General features: G+C 39.4%; 1 protein-coding gene across 3 annotated transcripts in view; it reads left to right on the forward strand.

Moving 5' to 3' along the window:
* Nucleotides 1-12,066, forward strand: part of LRBA (LPS responsive beige-like anchor protein) — a 609,418-nt gene that overhangs the window by 240,682 nt on the left and 356,670 nt on the right. For all 3 annotated transcript variants that reach the window (XM_058666763.1, XM_058666762.1, XM_058666764.1), the window contains exon 36: nt 5,043-5,151. In XM_058666763.1, the coding sequence (XP_058522746.1) occupies nt 5,043-5,151 (109 nt within the window). The remainder of the gene's footprint in view (nt 1-5,042; nt 5,152-12,066) is intronic.

Here is a 12,066-nt window from a genome sequence, read left to right on the forward strand (position 1 = left end):
ATCCGGAGAGCTGTCCAACTTGCTCTGCCCCCCATAGTACTACTGGACATCCTCTGCAGGCCTCAGTGAACTGGCTGTCATGTTACCCATGAGCATCTAGGCATTCTGTCAACTACACAGGCCTCAGAAACAATGGAGACCCAAGTCTGACATGCATTCCAAGGTCAAACCGCAGATTCTGTGATTGACGCTGTGGTTGGTGTTCTGAGTCCAATGATCCAGTTGGAGGAGGGGGTACCCAAAGAAATATCGCTAGAGTTGACTGCAACCTGACTCCTGTTTGTGTCAGTCAGTGTGGGATCTGGCTCAGGCTGTCACATCAGCCTACATACACACTAGTGTTTGCAGTCACCTGGTCAGTTCCATCCCCAGCCCCATCTCATACACAATCCATGGATGCTGTGGCCCAGCTTCCCTGCCCATCATATACTTGGCCCTCACATGCACTAGTGGTAACCGTAGCCTAGTGGGAGTGACCCCCAATTATCTCCCACCAGACATACCCTCAACCCTGGTTTCTGTGCATGCTAGTATTTGCAGCAGACTGTCCCACATCCCCTTTAGCTCTTGTACACATCAAAGGATGCTTTAGCCTAGCTCAGCCTGACCTGCCCCACTATCTAGCCCACACTCATGCCAGCAGGTGGCACTGCCTATCCAGTGAGTCATGCCCTGAGCCTTGGTTCTCATGCTTGCCAGTGGGAGCTGCAGCCCATCACAGAGGTGCCCACAATCACCCCACTAGGCCCCACTCCCAGCCCCAGATGTTACATTTCCCAGGTGGTTATATGGTCTAGCCTGACAGGACTTGCCCCCAGTCCCAGCACCAGGCAGCCAGTGCCTCCCTGTCTGCCTCCAGCCTCGGCCTTTATGTGTGCTGATAGATGTTGTGGCCTAGCCCGCCCCACACCTTGGGTGTGCTTGTGGGTGCTACAGCCTGGACCAGCCTGGGCTGTTCGCAATCCCAGCATCAATAAGTTTTGATGAGTTCCATGGTCATGTCTAGCTCAGCCTTCACCACTCCCAGCCCTCAAGCAAGCCAGTTGGTATGGCAGTCCCACCGGGCTGAGCCCATGGTCTCCCACAGAATCTGTTCCCAGAAGCAGATTATTTACATAAGTTACAGAGACTTAGGCACTTGGGCCATCTTCTGTTACTTTTTCCAGGTGCATTAGCAGGAAGCAAATTCAGAAGTGGAGCAGCCAGGACTCAAACAGGCACACATATAAAATGATAACATCAGAGGTAGCTGCTTTAGCAACCCGTAAGATTCCATATTGCTTCACAATTTTGCCAGAATGTGCTGGTTTTTCTTTTTAAATATTTTGGTGGGTTGTATTATGTCTGTGTCTTCTGATTTCATCTGCCTAATGATTGTTAACACCACTATTTTATGCTTAGTCACCTCTTAGAAATCTTTTGTGTATTGCTTATTTGTATATGTTTACTTTTTAGTTTTTATTTTGATCATTGTCTGTTATATGATGTTTTAAAAAGCATTTAATATTTAATTTCATTGTAGACTGTAAATATTACCAGGTCATTCTCCTTTCTGAAGTTTTCATTCTCTTAATGGTGCGATTTTGAATCTTCAGTTTTAGGATATCCTAATGTATCAGTATGTTTCTTTATAATCAGTATATTTTTTTTCTATTCATGGAATTATTACTTTAATGAAGTTATGAAGATAATCAGTATTGTGACTCTTTTGGAGTTCTTACAAATATCTGGAAGCATTAGGGTCTTACCTATCATCCACTTGCAGCTGATTTGTTTGTGTGGTTTAATAAAAAGTCAAGGTTAAATTTTTAGTTTCTAAAATTGCATGATTACCCTAGGACCAGTTACTGAAAATTATTATATTTGTTTTATTTATTGCAGAGGTATCTTTGTTACAAATACGATGACGTAGTCTATGGGTTTTATGTGTGAGTGTGTGTATTCCCTTTAGTTCCATTGGTCTCTTTTCTGTCTTTACCTTAGTACCATCTCAGCTACTATCTTTTTGTAATAAGACCTATTTTAAATGATACATTTTTATGATATTATAACGCACTATTGCTCCATCACTTCAGTAACTTTTTTTAGATATTCCTTATTTTTTACATTTTTTGCACACATTTTAGAATCATCCCATTTCAAGAACAGAGCCCATATTGTGGTGAAGGAGATTAAGTTGCTGCCTGTGCTGTTGGCCTCGCCTACAAATCATAGCACCAGATTAAGTCCCTGTTGCCCCACTCATGACCCATCTCCCAGCTGATCTACCTGGGAAAGCAGCAGCAGATGTCACAGGTGCTTGCGTACCTGCGACCCATGTGGGAGACCCAGATGAACTTTCTGTCTCCTGGCATTGCCTTGTCGTGATTCTGGCCATTGCAGCATCCTGAATTTGGAATTCACGTATCCCAAGTGGTCACCTAAACTGCCATGCCAACACTCCAGATGTTTTTTTAAGAGATTTATTTTTTATTTGCTTGAAAGGCAGAGTTAGAGTTAGAGAGAGAGGGGGAGAGAGAGAATGAATCTCCCATTTGCGGTTCACTTCCCAAATGGCTACACTGGGCAGGGCTTTGTTAGACTGGAACCAGGAGATTCTTCCAGGTCCCCCAATGGATCTTAAAGTAAAAAGGAAATGGATCTTAAAGATAAAAGGAAAAATCTTGGCCATTATTGCCCCAAATGCAGTTTTTTTCCCATCTTTATGAGCCTTCTTGTAGTTCAGATATACTCATGTTACATCTTTTGTGTTTGTGTGTGTGTGTCATGTCCTGTGTATCTTATTTATTTGATAAAGTTTTCATCATGTTTCTTGCTGTACTTCAGTCTAATTGTAATTGACTTACCTTTGTTTAATTTATGCTGCTTTGGTTGGTTTTATTAAGCTGATAATATATTCTTTGTTTCATTTTGTTTTATTCACTAGTTCTAAAATTTCTATTTCCTATTGAAACTTTATTATGCATCTTCTTGTCCTAGAATTATTAACTGCATTTGTTCTAGAGTCTACAGATGAAATTTTATTTTGACTTGCTGTGAATTGCTTTCTATTTGTTTTTGTTCATTGTTGTTATGTCTTGTGCCTGTTAGTTACTCATTGGATACTTGAAATCTTTTTAAAATTGAAAGTGTAAAATACATTTTCTCCACCTTATCTTCTAGAGAGGACTTTCTTTTGATTTTTTAAACATTTATTTTTTATTGGAAAAGGAGATTTACAGAGAGATAGAGGGAAAGATCTTCCATCAACTGGTTCACTCCCTAAGTGGCCTCAACAGCCAGAGCTACGCCAGTCCAAAGCCAGGAGCCAGGAGCCTCCTCTGGATCTCCTATGTGGGTGCAGGGTCCCAAGGCTTTGAGTCAGTCTCCACTGCTTTCCCAGGCCACAAGCAGGGAGCTGGATGGGAAGTGGGGCCACTGGGACACTGTGCCCATATGGGATCCTGGCATGTGCAAAGTAAGGATTTAGCCCCCGGGCCATTTTTTCTTTCTTTGTTTGCTGTTTAAGAAAAAGTTGGAGTCCTCATGTGTGTCTGGTGGAGCCAGAGGTTGGAGATGGACTGGACGGATCATCAGTTTGGATGTCCATGTCAAAGAGGACAAGCATGTCCCTCCCCCTCTCCACCCACCCAACCTGACGGTCAGAATTCTCTAAAACAGTAAAATAAAGCAGATTTGAAACATTATGAAACCATGGAAAAATTATGTTGTCTCATTTTCCAGATTCTCAGAAAAAAAGAATCACGTTTTAAGTTCCTTGATGGTTGTAAATAATTACCTTTCACTGTGGAAACTTTTCACTTTCACTTGGCTCTCAGCAGCTGAGGTTATGCACCCGCAAATTCAACCAACCAATGATTAAACATACTAACCACACTTGAAACAGGGGCCAGCAGTGTGACTCAACAGGCTAATCCTCCACCTTCAAGCACAGGTGTCCCATAAGTGATTTTTGATTTCTGATGAATTAGAAACTGGATCAGTTACACTAGAACCTTATGTCAATTTAGGGGCAGAACTGGTTTGAAGCTGGGTTTTTCTTTTTCTTTTTTTGATCCTTGCTAGAATCTGTTTTCCGTTTGTGTTTTCCTAGCATCTAAGTCCTTTTTTAGGTGCTTTGACAACCTGACATGTTTCCCTTCCACTGGCCTGCATCAAAACCACTATGTTGTTTGAGATCCTGTTCTGGAGTTTTGAGGCCTGGTCTAGTTCTTGAGTATTCCTGGGTTCTTGCAGAATATTCTGGGCAAGCACTGTTATGACCTGTTCACATGGATGGGCTCTGAACCTGTTTGTGTTTCCCCAGCTCTGGGAGTCTGCTAGTAGCCACTGAGCTCTGTCCTCAGTTATGAAGAGCATGTGCCTCCAGAAGAAAAAATATGCTGAATGTCTTCTGCATGCTGTCCGCTCTAGTGTCTTCACTCCTTAAGTCTTGGCTGGCCTCATAACTTCCCAGTGCCTTGAAAAATGTTCAAATGGGGAACTGGTGCTTTGTTTCAGCAGGCTAATCCTCAGCCTTCAAGCATCAGCATCCCATGTGTGCACTGGTTGGTGGCCTGGCTGCTCCACTTCCCATCCAGCTCCTTGGTTATTGCCTGAGAGGGCAATGGAGGATGGCCGAAGTGTTTGGGATATTTCACTCTCATGGGAGACCCTGATAAACCTCCTGGCTTTGAATCAGCTCTGCTCTGGCCATTGTGGCTATTTGGGGAGTGAATTAGTGGATGGAGGATATTTTTGTCTCTTCTTTTCTCTGTAAATCTGCCATTCCATTCAAATAGAATAAATCTTTAAAAAATGTTAAAACAGTATTACTCTAGTGTTTTTGGGTACTTTTATTGGGGGGTGTTGGCTAGTCTTCCTTTGGACAGGAATATAATTTTTCACAGTTGAAATGATGGCACTGTGTTGTATATGGCATCAGAAGAGGGAAGTGAACATTCCAGCCTTCCCCAACACCAGAATCTGCCATTGTTGAGCAGTGAATGATGACACTTACAGTGTTTAAGTATATTTATTTAACCATACTTTCTCTCACTTAGGTTGCTTAGCCAGACGATGAAGGATCATCTTGTAAGAGTAGCAAACGAAGCCGAGTTTATCCTGAGCAGGCAGAGAGCTGAGGATATTCACCGACATGCGGAGTTTGAAGTAAGTTATGCATGCTGTTGGTGCAAGATTACTGTTCATCTAATGTTAATCATGAGAAACTACCCAGATAAAATGCAGCATGGGCTAAGGAAAAAACAATTCCTGGGGCCTGGGAGTGGGTTTTGTAAGAGTCATGGGGGTCCTGAAAGTGAAGCAAGCCTCTTCAGCTGTCTCATTCCTACTCCAGTTCACCACCAGTAGACTGGAGCGCTGTGAGTCGGGCTAACCTGATCTTAATACGAATCTTAGTTCAGGGTTTCCCACCAAAAAAAATTACCAAACAATTTCTTCTCCACTTGGGTAAGATAGAACTAGTTAACTGGAAGTGAAAATCCCTTTGGCAAAGATACTATCTTTCAGGGTCCTAGAGAGGAACTGAACAGAGGTGTGAAGTTGTTGTGGCCAGGATTTTTGAGACTACTGCGGTCTTTGTTGTTGAGGAAATGGGGGCACAGACGGTGGAGCCCTGTGACAGCCCATTCTGGAGCTGTTACTTATGTTTACAGTTGTACTTGAACATGTGTATGCAACCTGAAATTGATTGGGAAATGGTTTTGTAGCAATAAATATAACCAAGGTAGAGTAGGAGAATTGACAAGAAACATTTGTAAAAATAATTAAAAATCATTGTCAAAGTTGTTTCTAGCATATCAGGAGCAGATAAACTCATGTTGCTGATATTGGTTATTTTTTTTAATATATTTTTTTTTATTAATTACGTTGCATTATGTGACACAGTTTCATAGGCTCTGGGGATCTCCCAACCCCTCCCCGTACCCTCCCCCCATGGTGGATATTAAATTAACCATGGTGGTTATTAAATTTATTTTATAAGCCAGTATGAATTGAAAATTATTCTAGAAAAGTGAAGCTCCTCAAGGTCAACTTTATTTTATGGATACAGAATTGTAGCTCAAAGTGTAGCTAATAGAACCCATCAGTTTGATGGAAGAATTATTCAGGTAAGTACTGAGACTTTCTCCTGGAATTCAAACATGACTTCTTTTAGTGTATCTATCTTCAAGATTAATTGTATCAACAAATAAGAAATAGAGATGAGGGAGAAGCTATGAGTAAAATTGGGAAAGAACGGTTTGAAAAGTTTTAGCAGCCTGCCAGAATGAACTCTAGTAAAAATTTTACACAGGAAAATAAATATGAAACTTTATTAAATATCACTTTACATGTTTATGCCGTTTATATTAAAATCGGAAAAAATAACTGATACTATTATTGATTAACATAATTTTTATGTCCTTGCAAGCAGAAGTTATAGGTAATATAAGTGCTAAAAAGATGAAATTCTATTTTCAGATTCCTTCCTTCTATAGTCTAGAAAAATCGGAAAGAATCATGAATATTTTTCTATCACAGTTAACAAAAGAATTTTGGGGAAATTACTGGATACTTACTGGATACTTAATATGTGTAAAAATTATGGATTCATTTTTTAGCCGAAACTAGAAAGAATAGTAACAGTTTTGACAGGGGCCAAATTCTGCACTAACAGATATTCTTTGGGGAGAAAAAAGCGTTACAAAATCTTGTCAAAGATTAGAAACCAAACACAGTAGTCAGATCATTTCATGCTGAACAGTATGTTTGTGTTTTGAGCTAATTTCTGTGTTGTGTGTTTATGGATACGGAGAGAAGGAGGGAGAAAAAGAATAGATCAGTATTTTTCTTCTGAAATAATTTGAGACTTCAAAAAAAGGGCATGAATAGTGTAAGAACTGTTCGCTGTTCTCCCAGATTGAGTCTGATTTTTCAATATTTACTGCTTTGCTTTCTCTTTTTCTTTGTTTTTCTGAATTTGGGATTCAGGTAAGATGGGGATACCGTTAAGTATAAAATACTTCACTAGGAATTCCCTGAACACATTCTCTGGCTTCATCTAGTTGAGTAACCAAGTAAAATTAACACTGGGACAGTGCTGCCTATGTGCTGATGGTGTTCATATTCCTCATGTTGTTCTCACAGTATCTTTTATAGTCAAATTGAGAAAGTGTATTGTCACAAAAATTTTTTTCTCACATTAATATTTACATTCGATGCAATATTCATTAACATAACATTCTCTTATGGTAACAGTAGTGTTTGCATTTATGTGTCACCTGTAAAATATACAAAAGTGTAAGTGTTAAATTTGGATTTTCAAAATACCCATTTTCTGTGAGAATGTTCCTGCTTTAAACTAGACTTGATATTTGTTTAAAAAATAGTACTGGAAATATGCTTGTCTTGCCAGATTTTAAATTGATACTGTCAAGATAGAATGTATTAAAAACCTTCCACATGGAGTAAGGATATAAGATGAAAGATGACATCACAAATATTTTATAAAACATATTTAAAAATTGAAAAACTGGAAATGAGCTATGTGTGAAAATTTAGTAACCAAAATGTAATATATGGAAGGTCCCATATAAGTAGTTATCTATGACATGGAACATTTAGGTCAGGAAAATAGTATCAACAACTTGGAAAGACAATGCATGTGAGAGATAAATGTCTACTAGTAATAATTCTAATGAAATAATACGAGAAAAAACTTAGTTGTTGGCAACGCCCGCGTCGCCACGTACCCCGAGCCGAGCGGAGGGACTAGGGTTACAAAAAAGGACAATACGCAGAGACAACACAAGGCAACACTCAGTACACCGAATGCCGATCGATGACAGATTGATCTTTATTGCAACTCCAGGCTTTCTTTTATACTCTCCCTAGCTCCTCCCAGTGTTTATCCAGTCCTCAAGGGGCCACCCTAAATCCTCGAGTTCCTCTCAGTAGTGGCCACCCTAAATCCCTTGAGTTCCTCCCAGTGTTTATCCAATCCTCTAGTGGCCACCCTAAATCCCTTGAGTTTTATCCAATCCCTTGGCAGATAACTTGACAAATAGGAAGCAGGAACTTGCAGTTAAGCCAGTGGCTAGATGTATCAGGCCAAAATTGCCAATCCTGTTATGCTCTGAGAAACAAGCTAAGCTGTGAAGTTAATCCTTGGGAGACCGGGGCGTGCACTTAGTAGCCACTAGCTTAGACCATTTGAAAAGGAAATTTGAGGAAGAACCAAAGTAAATATATAAAGGGACACATAGCTATTCAGGGCAGTATCAACTAGAGAATTAGTGGTCCTCCACATTCTGTGTTCTCATATTAGGAAGTAAGAAACATGACAATATGTACTGAGGAAGGGTTAAAGCAGTTCGGACAGTGCCATTCTTTTATGTCGCTAGCAGAAAGTATATTTTTACTCCAATGGAAAAGCAGTGGGACTACATCTATTAAAATATCCGTGGCTGTACTTGCATACTCACAAATATTTGCTTACCCAGATGTCCTTTATTGTGAATATGTCTTTTAGGAAGAAAAGTAGTGGTATGTAACAATATTAGATAATCCTTTTTTACTGCAAGTTTATATGAAATTGTCAAAATAAAAGTCAATTGAAGAAAAACAGGAGGAAATATTTAAGAAAAACACCATTATTTTCTAAAGACTAGGTGGTTAATCACAAAATAATTGAGGTTAATGGATTCATTTTTTATAAGCTTTATTTAAGATTTGTTGCTTTTTATTTGAAAGGCAGATTTACAGTGAGAGGAGAACAAAGTGTTAGGGAGGGAGGGAGGGAGAGAGAATCTTCCGCCTGCTAGTTCACTCTCAAATTGGCTGTAATGGCTGGAGCTGAGCCTGTCTGACGTGAGAAGCCTGGAGGTTTTTCTGAGGCTACCACATGGGTTCATGGTCCCAAGCACTTGGGCCATCTTTTGGTGCTGCTTCAGCCATGTTAGCAGGGAGCTGGGTTGGAAGTAGAGCCAGGACTTAGACTGGTACCTGTAGAAGATGTTGGCACCATGTTTGGAGGGTTAACCTACTATACCATGGTGCCAACCCGTTTTTATTTATGTGAAAAGTGGTGAGTGAGGGAAAGGTGAGAGAGAGCAAGCGAGCGAGAGGGACATACGTACAGACAGGCAGGCAGACGTGGGTCAGTCCTTGAACTTCAGCTCACTTCTGCTGCCTTCCCAGGACATTTAGCAGGGAGCTGGATCAGAAGTGAACAGCCAGGACACGAACCTGTGCCAATATGGGAAGCAGGTATCACAATGGGTAGTTTTGCCCACTTTGTTATAACACTGGTCCCAAAAGCTTTTTTTTTTAAGCAAAAGCCTTATTTAGGTGTAATACCCCACGACATAAGTTTTTTCAGATTATTCATTTCATTCCTTTTTATTTTACACATTTTAACTCTTCCTCTGCTATGGGAACTGTTGACTTAAGTCATCCTGTAGTTTGCATTTCTGTTCTTTCTCCTGACCTAGTTTTTTAAGTTATACTTTTAATGTTCATAATTTCTAAATTCATAGAAGTCATTTTTTGCATTAAAAATTTATAGTGCTTTAGTGGTCTGTCTGCATAAGTCAATAGAATACTTCATTCACTTATTTGATTAGTCATAACTAATTTCTAAGTTCTTTTTAAAAATTCAGTTCTTTCTTGGGTGTGTCTTGTAGCTGAACTTTTTTCCACAGATGACTCATGTGAGTTCTAAACTTGTTTCCTGGGTAATAATATTTGGAAGCATTGTATTTGAATGGCATTCTGATTGATTTAAGATTGTTGGCTAATGCTCTCACTGCCTTAGAACCTCAGAAGAGAGACATTGATCTTAATGTTGCTGTTAGAGGACAGTGTGATGTTTTTCTTCAGGTGCCCTGGATTTCTTTGTCTGGAAGATTAAATTCTTTAACACTAGTATAGCTCACTACTAAGCATTATCTATCAAATTGTGTAGTCTCTTGCAATGATCTATAGGATGAGATTATTCTGTGAGCTCTTGTAAATTTTTGTAAATTGTCTCAAATTTTTTACTTTTTGTTTTTTTAACTGATATTTATTGTTATATTTATTTGTATTTACTTATTTATATATTTGTTAATGTTATGTTTACTAATGTTATGTTAGATATGTCTATTTGTCTTCCATTCCTTAATGATTTTACTTTGATCTCTAACCTTATTTCTCTATCAGTAATTACAATTTATGTTTTAATTTCCCTGATACTTATTTATGTTTGTAATGGTTATGTTTTGTTCCTTATTTATTGAGAACTTCAAACTGCTATTTAACTTGTGCTTTAACAGGAGAAGTATATAGGAGCTGTGAATGTATGAATGAATTTAAACCTTATAATAAATATCACTTTGTAGGTTTGAAAAGAGCAGAGACAACCCAGAGGGATTCAGTTCCCTTGCCGGAGTCCAGCTCCAGCCTGGGTTTCGGAACTCGGGAAGGCTGCGTGGATGAGGCGCAGAAAGAAAGAGACGGACCACTAGGATTCCATGATGATAGTGGACACGGCAATAAAGCCGTCCGCTTTATTTATACAGAATCAGTTAAACTCTGGCTCAGAATTTCCACGTCATGGTCAAGTGGGTGTTTCTTTCTTTTTTTTTTTTTTAAAGATTTATTCATTTTATTACAGCCAGATATACACAGAGGAGGAGAGACAGAGAGGAAGATTTTCCGTCCGATGATTCACTCCCCAAGTGAGCCGCAACGGGCCGATGCCGGGAACCTGGAACCTCTTCCAGGTCTCCCACGCGGGTGCAGTGTCCCAGTGCATTGGGCCGTCCTCGACTGCTTTCCCAGGCCACAAGCAGGGAGCTGGATGGGAAGTGGAGCTGCCGGGCTTTCAAGGCGAGGACTTTAGCCGCTAGGCCACGGCGCCGGGCCCTCAAGTGGGTGTTTCTAAGAACAACCATGCCATCTGCTTTATCCAAAAACAATAGAAATTCCTGCTACAATTCTTATCCTACAACCTAATCTTGTATCACTAAGAAAAGGAGAACCTAAAGATTAAGGAAAGAATGAAACCCTAAATACAGGTCCCTTGGTCAATGGAGACAACCAAGACAGTAGGAATAATAGAAGGCCCTTTTGTAAGACATTACTATTGACATTAACCTCCAAGCTCACATTGTGTAAAAAGCCAGTCTCACAGTAGCAAAAATGCCTGGACAGATTAGAATTCTTCCACTGAGCTGGCATAGTAGGCATGGCGAATGTCCAAGCGAAAAGCACCGACACACAGAGACCATGATGCCATCTGCTCCTAAGCCTCCTTATTACATATTATCTCCTCTTCCCCCCAAGTCCATTAACAGGACAATAGGACATCAATGAGTCTGCAAAGGCCAGGTGCTACTGCCTTAGGCCTGATTCGTGAGTGCTCAGCTAAAGCAATGTAAATCAGCTCCTCAGCCCACAACAGACACCTATTTCATCCTTGGTTAAAATGGGTTAAAATCCCATTTTTAAAGGTTTCATTGTATTTCTGTAGAATGTTTAAGATTTAATCTTGGAATACATGATAGCTTTAGTCTGAGCTGTTTGATTTTTACGCTTTGCTAGTTTGGGTTTTCATTTTAACCTGTATCTCCAAGCTGTGAGATTTATAGTATTACATAGTGTATGCAATTACTTAAAGTATTTGTGGAAAATACATTCTATCTTATAGATGTATTTTGCATAAACTTTTCAAAGAAGTTTTGTATCATACCGCAGTATAATAACAGATCTAAATAAAACTAGCTGTGTTTCCAGTTATTATTTATTTACATTTTTAGTAGGGAAAATGTCCAAATATTTGTTTAAAAGAAAGAACACTTTTCTTATTTGCTGCTCTTTGATTTTTATGCCAAAAGAATGTAGCAAACTCTAATTGATTGAGGCATGTCTATATTAAATGCATTTCCGAGTGTATTGGTCTTTAATAGTACTCTAATATGTGACATATTTTCCATGGCAGTTTACAGTTCAGATGTTTATTCAGTCTTGATCTCATAGTATGTGTTCTTAAGTAATGTATTTAAACTTTATCTGTTATTGTTTTCCACCTTCTACAAAAAT

Source organism: Ochotona princeps, chromosome 7 (assembly GCF_030435755.1).
Source record: "Ochotona princeps isolate mOchPri1 chromosome 7, mOchPri1.hap1, whole genome shotgun sequence".
NCBI classification, from domain to species: Eukaryota; Metazoa; Chordata; class Mammalia; order Lagomorpha; family Ochotonidae; genus Ochotona; species Ochotona princeps.